This window comes from Hyaena hyaena, unplaced genomic scaffold, assembly GCF_003009895.1.
Source record: "Hyaena hyaena isolate Hyena2069 unplaced genomic scaffold, ASM300989v1 scaffold_25, whole genome shotgun sequence".
Taxonomy (NCBI): Eukaryota; Metazoa; Chordata; class Mammalia; order Carnivora; family Hyaenidae; genus Hyaena; species Hyaena hyaena.
In genome coordinates this window covers 6254249-6274221 of record NW_024080657.1, presented here as the reverse complement: position 1 = coordinate 6274221, position 19973 = coordinate 6254249, and the positions used below count along the sequence as shown (strand labels likewise).

Here is a 19973-nt window from a genome sequence, read left to right as displayed (position 1 = left end):
GGCGCCCCTGGAAATCCTTAATTTTTAAGCGAGAGGCTCTGTGTTTTAGTTTTGTATTGAGCTTCGCAAGCTTTATAGTTGGATCTATCTAGGAGCTTGCCCTGGTTCTCAAAACTTCTATGGAGGAAGCCCTTGGTTTGAATCTCAGCCTTGCCCAATGAACTGTGTGGCGTTGAGAATGTCATGTGCTCTGACCTTGTTTCTTCATCTGTGAATTGGGGGTGTGTGCTAATCTTTACCCATAAAGTACAAATGCTGTGATGTGGGGGGAGGGGGCAGTGCTTACTTAATTATAGACAGTTACGGTACTTCTGTTAGTCCTTAGTCCACGGGTCAGGAGTGTAGCTTTAGAAGACTCCGGGAAACATTTTCTCCCCAGAGGAAGGAAAAAACATTATACCACTGGGAATTGGGAAAGAGTTGTCAAAAGCACATGACATCCAGCAGACATCAAACACTCAAATGGTGAAATGTGGCCCTCTTCTGTGACTGTGCGAAAATTAGAAATTTTTATGGCATTAAAGCAAATGTTCACATGATATATAGCCTACAGACCAATTCTAGACCTTCACTGGGTTTCACATAGCCCACCAGTGAAGAATGGTTTTTACATTCATTAAAAATTTTTTTAATACTTCTTTATTTTTGAGAGAGAGTGTGTGAGCAGGGGAGAGACAGAGAGAGGGGGAGAGACAGAGAGAGGGAGACCCAGAATCTGAAGCAGCCTCTAGGCTCTAAGCTGTCAGCACAGACCCTGATGTGGGGCTCAAACCCATGAACCATGCGATCATGACTTGAGCGGACATCAGATGATTAACTGACTGAGCCACCCAGGCACCCTGGTTTTTACGTTCTTAAATGGTTAGAAAAATTCAAAAGAAGAATGTTATTTTGTGACTTGTGAAAATTATATGCAATTCAATGTCAGTAAATAGTTTTTTTTATTGAATACAACTCTGCTCATTCTTTTTGTATATATGGCTGCCTTTTTTTTTTTTTAACATTTGTGTTTAAGTTTCTTTGTTTTATTGAGAGTGATTGGGGGAGGGGCAGAAAGAGGGAGAGGGAGAGAATCCCAACCAAGCAGGCTGTACACTGTCATTGGGGTTCAATTCCATGGACTTTGAGATTGTGAACTGAGCTGGTCGAGAGTTTGATGCCTAACTGACTGAGCCATACAGGCACCCCTGCTTCTCTGTTATGGTGTTGCTTCATTGTTGTGACCAAGACCTGGTGGCCCACTGAAGTGGCAGAATTCTTGGATAGTTTCCAAGATCCCTGGCCTGTGGCACGCATGCCCTGTGTAATCCCTATCCCTGGGGTGGAACTACTGAGTAGGATGGACTTTGCTCCCATGGTTAGGTCACATTAGTGAGAGGCATCTTGAGCTGAAGCAGGAATTTGGGAAAAGGCACGCAGGCTCGCTCAGTGTTCTTCTCAGAGGGATTGAAGAAGAGCTGTACCACCAAACCATTTCCCTCAACCAGAACTTCCTTTCAAGATCAAGGTTGCCTTCCAAGATCATTGTCATGACAACCTGGTATAATTAGTAAGAATGTAGACTGAGCTAGTTGAGGTTCAAGGCTTCCCTTTGCCTCCTGTGATTTCTGTGATCTCAGGCTAGTTTTTAAATCTTTATGCCTCAGTTTCCTTATCTATACGATGGGAGATAATGATCATATGTATCTCCTGGGATGCTTGGAGTAATTAAATGAGCTAATGTTAGTGAACCGTTAGAGTGGTGCCTGGCCTATGTAGTTCAGCACCTGACGGGGAGTCCTGGTTGTCATTATTACCACTCACATCGACTTGGGGATTGTGTCTGCCCAGTAGCCTTGTGTTTGCATCTCTTTGACTTTACATCATGATTACCTGGCTCTGCTGGCGTTGTGTCCACCACCCCTGCTCGAACCCTGTTCATAGTTTAACCCTGAGAAGGCTGCTTTCTTTCTGGGTCTGCTGCCAGTACTCTCATGTCCCCTCTAATGGCTCGTTGGAATCGACATGTCTCACCTTTTTCCTTCGTTTGGTGGCCTCATGGTTTCTCCTGGGTTCATCCTTTGACTTGCCTTCATTCTCTGGTTTCAGACTTGCCCTCTATACTGAGCCTTCATAGGGCCAAGGTAAATGCTCTTAAAGGGTCTGGCTTAAGGTTGAGCCGCAGATCCCTCCTCTGCTCCAACGCCCTTATTCTGACCCCTGAGGGAAGCCAGTGGAAGATACCCCAGAGCTCCCTGTGGGGTCTCAGCCTGGCTTCTCTACATGAGTTCAGGTCCATTTTAAAGGCATTCATCCATTCATTGAACAATCAAGTCAAACAGAGACTATGGTCTAGGTGCTGAGTGAAGAGATATGTGGCATGCCCCTGCTTTCATGGAGCTCTGGGGCTTGGAGTCAGAGGGGCACAGTCCTGTGGTCTTATGTCCCCCTTTCCCCAGGTCCCCAGTGCTGGATGTACCCACAGAGCACCCTGAGGGGGATATTTGAGTGTTAGCTGTACACTTGTCAGGGCATGGCGTGTTTCAGTGTTCTCGGGGCACATCATTGGTTGATCATGCTCACGTTTGTCATTCAAAGTTAAGAGCTTGGCTGGAAGTGGTACCAGCCCTGTAGAGCAAGGGAGGGCAAATTTCTTTCTTTGAATGTTTTCTTTTCAGTTTTCTCTCTTCACTAGTTCCACCACTGGATGTTGTAGGCATAACTTTTTGCCCCCCTCTGGAAGCAGCAGGGTGGAACTTGGATTCTGTGAACATACACCATGTTCTAAGAGGGGCAGGGTTAGAGCAATGGGAAGTACTCGGGCTTTGGTACCGTTACAACTTGAGACTGATGTCTTGACTCTGTTACTTCATGTAAGTGAGTTTACTTCTCTTGCCTGTAGAATGGGTACAATCAAAATGGTAGTTCCTGTAGTGACGGCTACCCCTTTAGTGGCCAATAAAAGGAGATGTTAGTATTGTTACTGTTTTATGCGAGGTCATTCTTTCTCCCTGAGATTCCTAGCTGGGCACATCCCTTAGTAACTCTGAGGACAAGTTTTCATGTGTCAAATGGGGAAAGCAATGCTTCTTTCTTAGAGGAGGGTGTGGCAGACTGCAGCCCCTTGGTTAAGATCTGGCCCATCACCTTCTTTTGTGAATAAAGTTTTATTGGAACACAGCTAGCCACAGCCCTTTGTTTCTGTATTGTCTACAGCTGTTTTTACATTACAGCAGCAGAGTTGAGTAGTTGTGGCAGAGACTAGATGCCTGCAAAATTGAAAATTTTTAGCATTGGGCCCTTTACAGAGTTTGTCATCCCCCGTCTTAATGAGGGTAATTGGACTTCCATTTGTACACACTCATCTATAAATACATACTTACACAGCTCAAGTGCAGTGCCTGGCATATAGCGGAAGCTCAGGAAATCTTTAGTTCCTCTTCTGAACTTAATTCTGTTGAAGAAAATACAGGATTCATATCTGAGAAATGCAGAGGCAGACACATTTATATTTTTATTGAATTCTCTTCCTTTCTCATTTTCAAAAGAAGAGCTCATGTTTAAAAAAAATTCTGATTGGCACTATAAACTTTATTTATGCTTTAATGTATCCTAAAGTATGTATCCTGCACTATTTTGACTTCCCTTACAGATGCTGATATGCTATACGTTACCAAACCCAAATGGATTTCCACAATCCAATTTCGTTGCTACAGTTTTCCATTTCTCTGTTGACTTTTTATGCTTGACTCACGTCAGCGCATCTGGGGCCTTTGCCACTTTTTGACCTCCACCTGTGCAGGGAAGCAGCTCCTCCAGCCGCATGCAGGGAGGTAGGACTGGGTCCTTTGCCTGCAGATGCACTGCCCCCTGTCCTCTGCTAGTTATTGGGTCTTCTCCAAATCAGGACCGTGTGCTCTGGACGTGTGCTGATCCCCATTCCTGGTGCGCGTTTTTGTTTTCCCCCCATAATGATTGTGGTCGGGTTGACATCAGTTAAAGGGGTTTGCCTGTTTAAAACTGAATGAGGGGCGCTTCCAAATGAGAGCCATTCAGGAGTCTCTCCAGTTATTAGTCTTTCCTAAGTCGCCAGCCACAAACACCTGCAGAGGTGGCCAGAGCCTTTTCTGTCAGGCATTAGGGACCTAAGGAATTGCATCAGGAAAGTCAACAATTTTTGAGATAGTAGGAGGAACAGCAGTGAGACTCAGGATTATCACGGGTTTGAATATTTCATGCTGTGGGTCCAGGAGCAACTGCTCTGTCCTTTCTTCTCCTCCCCTTGGCGGCTCTGAGTAGCCAGGCCCTGGCTGGCAGCAGGACTCAGCATCTTGGTGGCTCCTGAGAGTTGCTAGTTCTTTCTGTGTCTCTGGAATCCTTACCCTTCATCACTGCAGGGCTCCCTAGTGATCTGTCACGTACACCACAAAACGAAGGCCGAGACCAGGAAGAGAGGTGAGCTGGGGGGTGGGGGGGTGGGGGGCTGCACCCAGCGGCAGCGTGGGTTGCTGTCAGGATGTATAATCCTGCCCTCGTAACTACTCTTCCTCAATCTGTTGGTTGGTTGAGAGGAAGAAAATTCAGGGAGGATGGCTTAAAGAAAATACTTACTAAGTGTTTTGCTCTCAAATAGCCTTTAACACTTGTGTCTGGGTCAAGCCAGACTAATGTGGGGAGCAGAACTCTAGACTGAATTCTATTGAGCCCCAGTGAGTCGCTTTCCCCTGATTATATTTTGGGTGATGCTGTCAGTTTATGTGGAGAATGAGAAACAGTCTCATGTAATTGGCCATGTGATCCTTGTGTGGGTGTTTTTTCAGATAGAGTTCATGATGGGGTCGGGGGTTTCTGTTACCAGTGGCCCTGTGGAGACATTCTCGGGTGAGCTAAGCACCTGGGATGGCTGTAATTTTCCTGTGCAAGTGGCTTTTATTGTAGGAACACAGAATGTCCAGTGTCTGAACAGATTTTCCTTTTTCTAGTGGCCATTGGAAGCTCAGAGCCAAACACCAAACTCCCTCTCAGTAGGCGGGCATGTCGGAAGCTGCTCTTCTTTATTTCCCGTCCTCAGTTGTTTTTTTGCCCTCCTGCCTCATGTGCTGTATTTCCTGCTTCCATGTTGATGAAGCCACAGTGGGTTTGTGAGTGGTAGTGGTCGAGTTTGGAGAGGGTGGTTCAGGGCTCGGTTAAGGCAGCCTCCTTTGAATGGGCTCTTTGAGCTTCAGCACTTCTCCGTGAAGGTGTGTTTTGCGTTTTTGCATCTTGAGTGTGTTTGTGAGGCTGCCTTTCCCTGCACTCTGCAAATTGAGTGGAAGAATTTTTTTTATTGGTTCTGTGCCTGTGCACAGACACATTAAAAAAACAATTCGTTAAACTTTGTTTCTAAAATAAGCAAGGGAATGCATTCTAATGGGAGAGACCCAACCACCTTGGAAGCCCTTTTTCTGATCCTCTCTTGTAACCTTAGAAGTGAAAGGCTTGGTCCTTGGTTTTGGGGGAATACATTCTCTCTAGTCCATTAGAACAAGCATGGGTTGTGTGGTTAGGTCACCACAGAATTAATCTTGGCTCTAACACTCTCTTCTCTGTGAGCTGAGAAGGTTGCTTAGCCCCTCAATGCATTAATTACCTTGTACTTACAATAAGGATAAAAATCTACCTCACCAAATTTCAAGCATTAAGTGAAAGCAAATGAGCAAAATTAAGCAGTCAGTGTGTAGTATGTTGCCTGGCATGGAGCAAATTCTCAAAGGAGCATGCTGCTTACATTCGTCGGGGTGTGAAAGGTTCTGCTATCGTCATAGTTAACCCCTAAGGTGTCAGTAGTATAAGACAAGTTGGTATTTTGCTCTTGGAGAGTTTGTGCTGCGCTTATGATCAGGTGATTGGTTGACTCTCTTCCAGTGAGTGTCTCAGGGTTCTAGACCTCTTTTTCCCCTGGATGCTACTGCTTTCACCTGTGGTTTTGGAGTTCCTCACCGCAGGGGCAGGTCAGGAGGATTCCTTGTAAGAGGTCATTTTCATGGGCCATTCATGCAAATGGTGGGATATCCCTTTGTTACCCATTTCTAGGGCTTTCTACGGATCTTCCCCAGATGCAAGTGGCCTGGAGACACAGTGCTCTTGTGTGCACAAGAGACAAGACCTGAACAATTTGCCAGGCACGTAGCATGGCCTTGGCCACTCTTTCCTTCTCTCACACTGGAGGCTGATGTCTATGTAGGATGCTATGTCAGATTTCCAGTGGACACTTGAGGTGCTACAGGTGTCTCTTGTTTATCCATTCGAGCAGGTAAGGATCTGTTGTCCATGGCATTGACCTGATTCCTTTGTCTCCCTCAGGCTTGGCTCCTGGCAGGTGATGGTGTGGTGATGTAGACAAAGGAGGTTGGTGCGCCTGAGAGCAGTGGAAGTGCTGCCGTCACTTTTAAATTGTAAATATAGGGGCTCCTGGGTTGCTCCGTAGGATGAGTCCATCTCTGGGTTTGGGCCCAGGTCATGACCTCACGGTTCTATGAGTTCGAGCCCCACATTGGGCTCTGTGTTGGTGGCACAGAGCCTGCTTGGGATTCTCTCTCTCCCTGTCTCTGCCCCTCTCCACCTTGTGTGTTCTCTTGCTTTCTTTCTCTGTCTCTCCCAAAGTAAAAAACAATTGTAAATGTAGTGTATTGTGTTCTCATGTCTGGGACATTCACACTCTGTTCTGGTTTGGGAAGCTCATAGAAGAACTGATTTGAGGGTGCCTGGGTGGAGCAGTTGGTGAAGCATCTGACTTTTGATTTCGGCTCATGTGATATTGATCTCTGTTTGTGGGATCAAGCCCTGCATTGGGCTCTGTGCTGATGGCACAGAAAATGCTTAGGATTCTTTCTCCCTCTCTCTCTCTCAAATAAATGAACATTTTTTAAAAAATTAAAGTGATTCAGGAGCATCACTTGGAATTTGTTAGGCAGTGTGGGGAAGGAGCTTTCTAGGTGGAGGGGCAAGTGTGAGATCTGGAAGAGCAGGTTGAGGGTGTTGGAGATTCTGTGCTCACTGTTAGTGTTACTGGAACAAAGCTTTGTCTGTGTCAGGTGTTCTCTTAGTGTTACTGATTCATTGACTCAACAGATATTTAAGCCCCTACTATGTGCCAGAGCTGTTCATAGCCTTCCTGAAGCTCACTGTCTAGTGGAAGCTGGTTGATTGCCTCTCTCCTTGCCTTTCAAGGGCCTGCTGACTTCTCCACTGTGTCTGGAGTGAAGTGCCCTCTCCTACCCTTTCATCTCCTGGCCTCCTGTCCTTTCCTATTGTCCCTTGTCAGTACACACTGGTCATCAACCTTCTTAGGTCCCTGAACTACGAGCAGAATGTGGCCGCCATATGTGGCCAGTTTTCCCTGAGGAGCTGGGTGTAGTGGAGGGGCATTGTAGCACAGGACAGGGAACTGTTGCCGGGACGAGTGGGAAGGGTTCCTGGACCCCACGCTGGGAGTCTGTCACCCACCTCACCTGCAGCCTTTGTGGCACGATGCTGAAATGCATGTGGGTTATTCATTCACTTGTTTACCATCGGTCTGTCTTGTGGAAGAGTGATAGCAGGACCCTTGTATAAACCGCTGTACAGCCAGGGCCTAGGACTCTGTTGGATCTGCATTAACAGCTCAGTTCGACAGTTGTTGAATTGAAGAATGAATGAATGGAGTCAGACTTATTTCCTACTGAGGCATCAGCCAGTTTCCATGACAGGAAATTTCTTACTGGCTGTCACCTTCTGTAGCTTTCTGCTTTCCATTGTTTCTTGAACCGCTCTCTCCCTCTCCTTTACTTTGTAATCGAGGTATCCATGTAAGACCTCCCAAATTCCCATTACTTTTTAGTGCAGGTTGTTGTTAATACTCTTGACTCAAACCCAAAGGCCTCTACTACCAAAGTAGATCCAGGCCTCCCTTGCTCAGGTGAGACTCCAAATTGGGGTACTAGGAGTCAGTACTTCTGGATTATCATTTACCATTCACACAAGAAAGGAAAGTGGAGAAAGCCTTGTGTCATAGTTTTTTTGTTGTTGTTTGTTTTCTTAAGCCATGTTGTGATGGTCTTCCGTATCCTAGGTATCAACAGGACTTCTAGTCCACTGAACAGAGCACAGCCCAGGCCTGGGGTGCAGACAAGGGCTTTTGTCCTTGGCAGCTGGTGGGGATGATGGTGTGATACTAGGGAAGGCTGCAGACCTGGGCTGGGGCCAGCAAGGGATGGCTTCTGTACATGGATCTGAGCCATGTTTGCATGTGTGATGGGGGAACAGGGCGTATAAGGGAGGGAGATGGTGATATGATGAGACCTGAGCATCAAGGAGATGAGGGCCAGTCACAAAGCTGGACTGGTTAGGAGGGTGGGTCTGGGAGACCATCAGGAGGCTGCTGTAGAATGCACTGTCCTGCACCACCTCTGCCCTGCTGGCTCACCTGCATGGCCTCCCTCCTATTCTTGATTCACAGATGTGCTGAATCCTCCAAAGCCCTGATCAGTCCTCCTTCTGGATGCTCCTGTTTCTCCAGACCAGAATTTCCTCCTTGGAGCCCTGGTTCTGTAGCCCACATCTTTGTTCGCATCCCCTGGAGGGGACCTACTGCTCATGGTGTATACTCAGTAAATCCTTTCAGAATTGAATTGTTAGAACTTACTGTAAAATGGTAGTTTAAACTTTAAACACTACCAACGTCCACTTTACTGTCTTCCTGGTGCACGATTGTCTGATTCTCCACAAGTTGGATTTTTATGCCATGAAATGTGATTTTTCACTAACTACTTTTATTAGAGAAGTAGACTCATATGGAGCATTTATTCTGTGCCAATTACTTTTTGTGTGTTACCCCCATTTCATCCTCATGCTGTTTTGGTCCGGTGGCTCTTTGCCTCTATGCTACAGGTGGGAAAGCCAGGCTGCAGATGGGGAAGCGGCTGGCCGGGGCAGCCCAGGTTTGCGAGGCGGAGCTGTGTGTGGCTGGCCTGGGCAGACTCTGGAGCTGGTGTTCTCTCTGCTACCCCCAGTGTGTGTCCCTGTTGTAGGAAGCCGTTGCAGAGGCATGCCCTGGCATTCATTTCTCCTATTCACAATGAGGTGTTACTGTTTACTTTCTTGGGGAGGAAGATTGAAATCAATGTAACTAGCCTTATTAATAACTTTTTTAAATGGGCGGGGGGGCTGCAAATGCCAGCACCTTTCTGGGAGAACCAAAGCAAACATAAAAATCTAATTTGCTTTCCTGTTTTTTTTTTTTAATCTTCTCCTGAGTTTAACATTTGAAGCTGTAAATGAAGAGCTGATGAGACAGGGGTAAGGAGCCAAGCTCAGACACCAGGAGGTATTTATTCCTATCTTTTTTTTGTCTGCAGGTGGCTGTTCCTTTGATGAACACTACAGCAACTGTGGTTATAGCGTGGCCCTGGGGACCAACGGGTTTACCTGGGAGCAGATTAACACGTGGGAGAAACCAATGCTGGACCCTGCGGTGCCCACAGGTATGTGACCCTCTGTGCTTGAGGCTGGGATGAGGATCACTAACTTTTAGGATGACTTGTGAGGACAAACGCATGGGTTGAGTGGAAAGGGCAATAGACCATTTCGTTGGTAGTAAGTTCCTCATCTCCAGGGGACTCAAACCAAGGCCGAGTGAATTCTTAAGGTATGTGGTAAGAGTCACACAGCACCTTGATTCAGGAACCTTTGGGATTTCTTTCAGCTTTAAGATTCTAAGCTTTAGCTGCAAGTAGGGCATCCTTGGGTTTTGTTGGGGAATCTACTAGTAGTTGGATTGGGGGTGGAGAAGAAAGACATTCTGAAGAATGATGTCTTTCCTTTTCTTCCAGGACACATAGACACATAGCTTGTATATCTCTAGGGATAAACTTCCACAGTCAGAATATTACTCAGAGTTCATGTCCTGACATCCGGAATGCCCAGCTTATCCTTAACCAGTGGGGCACAAGGACTAAGCTTGAGGCAGGCCTGGGAGGGGGACATCTGAAGTGTTCTAGTGGAGGTTCATCTGGAGGAGGAATACTCAGGGAGAACACATACAGGATGGGCTGTGCCTGGGTGAGTTGAATCTTGACAAGGTTTACCTGGGGACCTACGCCAGGAAGAGCTGCAACTCTGGGAACATTAGAATCACCTCTTTGGATATGTGATCCCAGGTACAGCAGTAAAAGCATGTGGATGTTGGAGAGGGAGCATCGTATTCAGTGGTTCCTCCCTGTGTAACCCACATACTGCCTTGTTCTTTGACCACACATCTCCTGGCACTCTTCTTCACTCTGGCAATTTAATACCGGGGGTCTCAGGCTTGTTCTACCCTGCTTCTGTGTGTGTTAGTCAGGTTCTCCAGAGAAACAGAGTCAATAGGATATATAGAGATACATTTAAGAGATTTGGTATGAGAATTGGCTCACGCTGTATGGAGGCTGAGAAGTCCCATCATCTGACATCTGCAGAACCAGGAAAACCAGTGTGTAATTTTGTCCAGATCTGAAGGCCCGAGAATACAGGGCTGATGGTATAAATCCTGATCTGAGTTTGAAACCCTGAGAACCAGGAACACCAGTATCTGAGGGCAGGAGAAGATGGACACCTGTAGCTCAGGTAGAGAGAGCTACCTTTTCACTTTTTGTTCTCTTTGGGGCCGCAAGGGAGTGGGTGATGCCCCCCACATTGGTGAGGGCTATCTGCTTTATTCCGTTCACCAGTTCAAATGCTCATCCATTCTAGAAATACCCTCATAGTCACTCCCTTTGGCAGCTTTTTGGGTATCTCATAGCCCTGTCAGGTTGACACACAAAATTAACCATCACATTGTCTATGGCCTTCACCACTTCTATGCCTTCAGTTGCCATCAGACATCTCATATGTACTCTAGACCACTTGCTACCAGGCTGCCATGTCTTTTTGGCTTCCTCTGGGGAGAGGAGTTTAACAGGATGCACTAAGATGCTTAGATCTGTCCAGGTAAGGATGTGGCCTCTGTGGCCTCATGGACTTGGAGTTTGGCGCTAAAGCAGGAGACTGCTGGATGGTTCTGTATAGTTCCAATTAAAGGCACAAATGGTCATGTAAGTTTTCTATAAGTATAGATACCCGCCCCTGGTATAATAAATCTGTGCTATGGTACAAAATTGAACTTTGCATCTCTAGTAGGACCTTACTTTGCATGAGCAATCTCCAGCAAGTACACATGCCCATTAGTGAGGGGACTGTGGCACAGCCTGTATGCATGTTGTCCCATCATAGTTTTAAACACTGGTGACTTTATTCTCAAAAGTGTCTTGGTTTAGATGATAGAATCACTCATTCTGTCAGAGTATGGAGTACTTTGCTGAAACATACCACATCTCCTCTGTTTTACCTGACCATCTTTGATGTTGGCCAAATACATCCAGACCTTCTAGTATACGTATGTGTTTGTATCCAAAAACATCTAGCCCTGTAGGGTCTTGTAGACTCTCCAAAATCAACATCTCTGAAACTGAACTCTTGGTAGATCTTTCCCCCTCCCTCCATGTACCACTCTCCATGGAACGTTTTCCTCCACTTTATTGTCTTGTACTTCCCTTTGTAGCTCAGCTCAAACATCACTTCCTTAGGGTAGCACTTCCTAGATACTTCAGCCTTGGTCAGTTATCTCTGTAAATGTTTCCCATCATGTCCTGTGCTTTTTCTCAGCGATGCATGTCACTGTGGATGTTGTTTGTTGGGTGTATGCTATACCCTCAGATGAGGAGTTCCACATGCATAAGGACCATGATACTCTTGTTTATAGCCTTATCTCAGTGCTTAATACAGTGCATCACACATGGTGTGCACTAAATAATGGTTTGTTGGATAGATTCATGAATGGATGGCCAAAGTCTTCACCAAGTGTATTTTATTTTTTATTAAAAAATTGTTTGCTTTCTTTATCTTTTATTTTTTTTAATGTTTATTTTTGAGAGAGACTGAGTGTGAGTTGGGGAGAGGCAGAGAGAGAGGGAGATGCGAAATCCTAATCAGGTTCCAAGCTCCAAGCTGTCCGCACAGAGTCCGATGCGGGTCTCAAACCCATGAACCATAAGATCATGACCTGAGCTGAAATCAGATGCTTAACCAACTAAGCTATTTAGGCACCCTTATGTTTCTTTTTTTTCCCAACTGAAGTAGAGTTGGCATACGATGTTACATTAGTTTCAGGTGTAGTATAGGTGATTCAGCACGTCTGTTCTGCTGTGCTCACTCCAAGTGTAGCTACCATCTGTCCCCATACAATGCTTTTCACTCTATTTTTGGTGCTGCACCTTCTCATGACCTCCTCATTACATAACTGGAAGCCTGTATCTCCCACTCTGCTTCTCTATTTTGCCCATCCCTGTATTCCCCTTCTCTCTGGCAACCGCTAAAATGTTCTCTATTTATGGGTCTGATTCTGCTTTTTGTCTGTTTATTTGTTTTTTAGATGCCATATATAAGTGAAATCATAGGGTATTTGCCTTTCTCTGACTTATTTCTTTTTTTTTTTTATTTTTAATTTTTTTTTAATGTTTTTTATTTATTTCTAGGAGAGCGAGAGAGAGACAGCGTGAGCAGGGGAGGGTCAGAGAGAGGGAGTCACAGACTGAAACAGGCTCCAGGCTCTGAGCTGGCTGTCAGCACAGAGCCCGACGTGGGGCTTGAACCCACGAACCGCGAGATCATGACCTAAGCGAAAGTCGGATGCTTAACCGACTAAGCCACCCAGGCGCCCCTCTCTGACTTATTTCAAGTGTTTTTTAAATACAGAAATGAATGATCAACATCTTCAAATCCCTTTGGGCCTTCTATGAACTGACCATGCATTTTTAATCTCTCCTGTATTCCTTCCATTTTACAGATCAGGAAACCAAGTTTCCAAGAAACTGGGTGGCATGGTTCCTTCGCCAACCATGCCAGTCTCTCTTCCCAAAGGAATAACTCTTGCTTCTAATCTTAATTTTCTCAGCCCCTCATTACGGCAGTATGTCATTTCATAAATATTGGATTGTGCTAATACAATCTTCTGAGCTTTTCTAAATAGAGGCATTTGATAATGATCACCAAAATTATTCTGTCATGATGCGCCTGTGGATTTCAGCGGCTCTGTGTGCTTCTTAGGCAGAGAGGCATGAAAGTGAATTTGGATTAGGCAAAATTGTTTGTTCTTCTCATGGGCCAAAACTGAAATCTTTCTTTTCCTTCTGTAAAACCGGCACTTTCCATCCTTTGGAAGGCTAGTTCAAGTCTGTTTATTCAGATGTTCCACACCCTTTGACTGATCTCCTTCTGTGTGACAAGCTCTGTGCTGGACTACGGGTAAATGACACTGTGTCATTTTGGCACTTAGTCCCTCTACTGGCTTCTCCTGGCACATGGGAAGAAATCTGAACTCCTTGCTACAGCCTGTGAGGTTCTGCATGATCTCGTGTCTTCTCCAAGCCCCTTTTCTTTTCAGAAAGCTCCAGACACACTGGCTCCTTTAGTGACTTGGAGACTGAAAGGCTGTCAGATTCTTTCCCGGCTCCAGACATTTGCACATGCTGTTCCCACTCACTGTAATGGTTTTCTCCACTCCTTGTGTGGCCAGTTTCCTCAGGTGTCCACTCAGATGACTCCTTCTCAGAGAGATTGCCCCTCATCAGTCTAGGTAAAGAAAGAGTCCCTGCTTGCTTTTCCCGTGCCATCTGTTCTTGACTTTCAGAGTTCTTATCATAAACATACTTCTAGGCCAACTTGGGCCAATCCTATGCGATAGCTCAGTGACTTTGGACCCTTAATCCCTCTGCCTGTTTCCTCTTCTTTAGCATGGGAACCAGTGTGAGAGTTAAAGGCAATGATGACTGAGTGAGTGTGAAGTGTTTGCACATAGTAAGACTTAGTGCCGGTTGCTCTTTGCTCTTTTTTATTTTATTTTTTTAATGTATGTTTATTTTTGAGAGATAGCAAGAAAGTAGAGGAAGGGGGGGAGGGAGGGAAGGAGGGAGAGAGTCAGAATCCCAAGTAGGCTCTGCATTGTCAGCACAGAGCCCATTGTGGAGCTTGAACTCATGAGCACTGAGATCATGATCTGAGCCAAAGTCAAGACCCTTAACTGACTGGGCCACCCAGGTGCCCAACTCTTTTCTGGTTCTTAACAATCTCTGGAGCTGTAAGTCTAAGTTCTTCTTAGAACCTTGTCCCTTCCTTCCAGCTCTCCTGACCTAGATGCTCCTTTACCCAGGTGTTTGACTCTGTAGGTAGCCTGTGTGGATCCCTGAGAGACCCAGAGAGGCTTTTCAATACCCAGGGTACTTGGCTGCCCTGCAGGCTTGCATACCTCCTCTATTCAAGCTCTGTGAATTTAGTGCCCCCCATGATCACTATCATAGGCTTGTCCTCATCCTTTTCCATGGGAAAAGCCCTTGGGCTGGCATTCCAGGCTTCAGACGTCCGACCTCATCTTTATTGGGGCTGTCACAGAGGAATGGGGATACTACACCCACAGACCCTCTTTCCAGGCCTCGATCTTATCCATAGAACTTTCTGCAGTTTCCTATGGTTTCTAGCTCTGCCTTTCCCAACCTTGGCCTAAGTGTCTTTGGTGGCTGAAGGGAGATGGAGGTCTCTGAGAGTCCTTTTAAAAGGGCTGAAGCCAGAGACAGTGGGACTTGGGAGGTGTCCTTTAATTAAAAAAAAAAAAAATTACCATTTATTTACTTTTGAGAGACACGGACTGAGTGTGAGTGGGGGAGGAGCAGAGAGAGAGGGAGATACAGAATTTGAAGCAGGTTCCAGGCTCTGAGCTGTCAGCACAGAGTCTGACATGGGGCTCGAACCCACAAACCAGGAGATCATGACCTGAAGTTGGAGGCTTAAGTGAGTGAGTCATCGAAGTGCCTCTCATTTCTTTCTGATCCTTGTAGGCTATTATTTTAAGTGTTGGAACAAAGTAAGGTTGACTTGTAGGCTGAAAACCCAGGTGCATAAGAAATGCTACATTTGCATGAACTTAAATCTGACTCCAGCAAGCAGGGAGTTAGATGTAAATTTTTGTCATTTTGCGGGTTCCCCCTTCTGGAGGGGTCTGCAGATGTCATGGGGACTTAAACAGGCCGGGCTATTGTGGTTTCCTCTTAGAAGCCCACTGTCACATTCCTGCGGTTCCCTGCTTCTTCCCCGGCTTGGATCCCTTGTTTGGAGTCCAGCTGCAGTGTATCACCCAGCATCCCGTCTGGGGCTAGCGCCGATGAGCTTTATGGGACCAGCAGACCCTCCCTTCCCTTTCTCACTGTGGAAGACTAGCTCTTCTCACCTTCTAAACCCCAAAGGCACACTCTTCTTGGCATAGCTCTTATTGAAGTCATAATCTCTTGAGTAAGTTTTAGCTTTAAAACAACTAAAGGAAAGAAAGAACACAACTTCAAGCAGCTTCTTCTCTGCACCTTGCACAGAGACAATTGCTAGTTAGTTACCTGCTTGGAAGGGGCAGGTGTTAGGAAAAATCCAGAGGAAACACAAACAAGCATTTACCCATGGCAGGAATTGTTCAACCAGTCGCCCTGCCATGGAAGCAGACATAATCTCGACTTTGTGGTGCTAGTTTGTCTTTCTGCCACTGGTCCTGGCAGGCCGTGACACAGTAGGGTCTGTGGTGGCACAGAGACACACAGGGAGGTGGCCATGGGAGCACAGGCACAGATTGGAGCAGTGCGTCTATAGGCCGCAGAGTGCCAAGGATTATTGGCAGACCCCGGAAACTTCCTTCCCCAGAGCCTTCAGAGAGAACAGCATCTTGGTTTCAGACTTGTAGACCCCGTATCTCTGAAAGGATAAGTTTCTGTTGTCTTAAGCCACCCAGTTTGTGGTAATTTGTTATGGCAGTTCTGGGACACTATGATTGGGTCAGTCACATATCTGTATCCTGACCCCATCACCTTTTCTACATTAGAACTAACACCAGGATGCTGTAAGGAAAGGAACCTTTGCCTTCTTTTAAGAGAAATGACATTTTCTGTGTTCATGCTAACCAAGAATTGGATTGAGCATTTTCCTGTGCATTTGTATTTAAATGTTTCTTCATTTTTGAGAGACAGAAAGCATGTGTGTGCGCACGAGCAGGGGAGGGGTGGAGAGAGAGGGAGACAGAGAGTCCAAAGTAGGTTCTGTGGTGTCAGTACAGAACCTAACGAGGGGCTCCACTCACAAATCATGAGATAATGACCTGAGCTGAAACCAAGAGTTGAGTGCTTAATGGACTGAGCCACCCTAGCACTCCACTATGCATTTCATCTAATGTGCCACCATCCCATGAGTTCAGAGATCTTATCTCCTCTTCTTTAGAGAAAAGCAAGCCCCAGAGAGATAAAGTGATTTGTCCAACTTCATTCAAGTTAAATGTGAAAGAAGAGCCAGCCTTCAAATCCAGGGTAGAGAAATCTATGTTGTATACATGGAACTGTCATCAACTAAACATCTTTTAACATTATTTCTATTTAAAGTTATGATTTATGATCACAAAAATAATGCATATTCATTGTAAAGAGTATGCATGGGAGAGGTAGCTCTAAGGAACAAAATTAAAGTCATATGCGCACACAAACTTACATAAATATATATTTTTCTATTTAATGCTATTTTAAAGCATTTTCCCATGTCATTAAATATTCCACAAAAGCATGCTCTCTAAAAGCTTCATAGTTGTCTGTTACAATTTATTTAACCACCCTCTACTGTTGCATATTTTTGTTTCCAGTTACTTACTCCTGAGTCATATTGCAGTAAATGTTCTTGTACATCTATCTGTGTGCTCCTCTCCAATAGAAGTTCTCACACGTGGTTTTTCATATATATATATATATATATATATATGAAAAAAATAAATATTTTTATACCTGTGTTCCCTTGTATACCAAACACACAGTTGTTGTATTTTTATTTTTGAGATCTGGACAAGAATATCCACATGTCAAACATGGAATCCTGGATATTTGCCCGCAAGCTGACGTAGAGAAAATTCTTTGTGGATTCTGCAGCCCTAAACACAAGTCAAGAACTGGCTGGTGAGGGCCCCCTGAGTATACCATATTACAGCTCTTAGCGTACTGGTTGGAGACCTTCTGATGATTAGCAGGAATTCTGTTCAAAATAATAATCAACTAGAGCGCAGTCCAACCACTGACTAGCCCAGGTGGACATCAGCTGTAAAAAGCAGATGAGGCTCTTCAGTGCTGATCCAACAAATAGCAAGCCTCTTCATAGTCAGTTATTGAACCTAGCTTATGTTCTTCTTGTAGGCAGGGGCAGTGAACGTTTGCCACATGAATTACTCTTAGTATTAATCAAACTTTCTCATGATATGACCCCAGCATCTATTTCCAGCCCGAACCTCCACTTCTGCCTTCTTGGCGTCCCTTTCTCTATTTAGTCACATGAGAGAGGCCATTGTGCTTGTGTTTAGGGAGTCCAGCCTCCACTCTGCTTCCTGAATTTGGGAATCTCCCACTGTGTGGAATCTTGGTGGAAGGTGCGACTTGTTGGGAGGTGAAGGTGTCAGAAATTGACTCTTTCTGGCAGCTTGGGTGTGGTGGACATGTGGCCTGGATGCAGCCAATTAGAGGGAGGAGGGCCAGAGGCCTGTGCAGTGGGGTCCAGTGATAGGAGTGGTAAGTAGGCCACAGGAGGTGCTACTCAATGAGATTGTTGAACTGCCTCCTCCTTGGCTCACCTGAACTGCCTTAATTTATTTTTCAAGGCTGTTCTCTAGCTTTGTGCTCATGGTGAGCCTCCCAGTTTCTTGCAGAACATTTCTAAGTTAGAGAAAGATTGTCTTGGTTGATTTCTCTTGTTTCTAACCCCATACCTTGCAGGCCCCACAATCTTGCCTTTGGCTAGAAGGCCTCTCCTATCTCCCTTCCTCTTCTGTCAAACCCCTGAACAGATTTAGCCTCCTCCAGGAGGACCTCCCTGACTCTCCCTGCACAGGATTGCCTCTTCTCTGTGCACCTGTGGCTGAATTGATTCTTATCTTTTTTCGGATTCCTCACTAGGGCTGTGAGCTACTTGAGGGCATGGGCTGCTGCTCATTGCTCACTTCTCTCTGCCCTGCATTGGGCTCCGGACAGGGAAGGTGAGTCCTATGTAGAGTAAGTTGTCACTAGGGTTATAAGTGTTTGGAAAGTCCAGGGCGAGCTAACGTCAGGGAGTTTTGGGGAAAACCCTGGAGAGGCTGCTGCTTTTTTGGGCATTTTTAATGGTACCCGGTGCATCTGCACCTTTCCTACCTGGCCTGCCTCCTCTCAGCCTGATGAGGCTGCAGGCAGGGTAGACCATTGGCCCCAGGCCCTGGCCTGCCAAGGCCCTTCTGTCTAGAATTAATCCTTGGGACAAATAAAGGGGCCTTAGGGATTATCCCTTGCTTCACTCTGGGGCCTGGCCCATGTGTCTGGATCTACTTGTGATCTATGTAAGAGCTTCCCCGTTTGAAGATTTTATGTATCCAAAAACCTACCAACTGTTTCTTTAATGTAGTGCTTACATTAAAATGATCGGGAAGTATGGACCTTTAACTATCCTTAACCACTCCTGATATTATTGATCGGCTTAAAGCTATAAGCTCTTAAGTTCCCATTTAGCCAGTGTTGAATCAATAAGTTTTTTCTTCCCTCTTTAATGATAAAATATTATATATTCATTTTTAAAAAATGCTGAGTCTGTACATATAAGTTAACTCTCTCAAGGACTGTCTCCGTTCCCTCCAATATAATGATTAATAGATTGATGGGTATTGAGAAAGAGGGAGGAGGAGGGAAAGGAAGAAAAAGGGGCTGAGAGAGAAGAGAGAGTATATATATATATATATATATATGTGGTAATAGCGACAGTAATAGTAGGGAAGCAATATTTATGTAGTGCCTATTATGTGGCAGGTACTATCCTAAATGCTTGAAATGTATGAAGTTAATCTACTCGCAGTCTTCTGATACGGATATTATGATCTGCGTTTTACAGATTAGGGAGCTGGTGTCACGTAAAACTTCTGACTTGCCCAGGGTCATAGTTAGCATGTGGTAGAGCCAGGCTTTGCCTACAGGAGGTCGGTGTCACAGTCCGTACTCTCAACTGGCTCACTTTTGTGCCTCCTAAGAATGCAGACGATGAATTAGGTCTCATGGATCCCAACAGCTGCCATTGCCCTCCTTTCACATCAGCCCTCAGATCTAGCGTTCACCTTCCAGGGCTGCACTGTCTTTCACTAGATGGAAGCTCCGTGCTTTATTTAACACCCAAGAAATGGCAGTGGGAGAAGAAAAGATACAAGCCCAAATGTACCCTGTATGCCCAAATAAAAGACAGGATCTTTGTTTCCAAACAGCCCTTGGAAAAGTTCTTATGGGGCATTTTATATTATGGGATGGTCTCTTGTGTCCTTTGAACCACAAAATTAATTAGGGAAACTACATTAGCCTGCAGTGACCCCAATCAGTGCTGGTTTGGGATGTTTACAGTGATAACAGAATTGATAGGAGGAAAAAAAAAGGCAAGAAAATTGAAGACAGGTTTAGTATTATTCTGGAGGATATGACCAGACAATGGCAAGTGATAAGGATGTCTTAGAGCATCAGAGGAATTTTTTGGTGACCAGAATACACATGTTAGATAAATGGGAAAACAGGCCTGTTCTAATATCCACATGGGTGCTTGCCTGATGTTTATTTTCTGTGATAACAAACCTCAGTTCAAAAGTCAAAAGTCAACAAAACATAAAGGCAACCTACTGAATGGGAGAAGATATTAGCAAATGACATTATCTGATAAGGGGTTAATAGCCAAAATATATAAAGAACTTAAACATCTCAACACCAAAAAGCCAAGTAATTCAATTAAAAAATGGGCAGAGGACTTGAATAGACATTTTTTCAAAGAAGACAAATGGCCAATAGATGCATGAAAAAATGCTCAAAATCACTAATCATCTGGGAAATGCAAATTCAAGCCAC

At 45.2% G+C, this 19973-nt stretch overlaps 1 protein-coding gene across 1 annotated transcript in view; it reads left to right on the top strand.

Moving 5' to 3' along the window:
* PTPRT (protein tyrosine phosphatase receptor type T) overlaps positions 1–19973 on the top strand; it is an 803437-nt gene that overhangs the window by 7880 nt on the left and 775584 nt on the right. The window contains exons 3-5 of the mRNA XM_039227066.1: positions 4800–4860; positions 8887–8953; positions 9313–9479. Of these exons, the coding sequence (XP_039082997.1) occupies positions 4800–4860; positions 8887–8953; positions 9313–9479 (295 nt within the window). The remainder of the gene's footprint in view (positions 1–4799; positions 4861–8886; positions 8954–9312; positions 9480–19973) is intronic.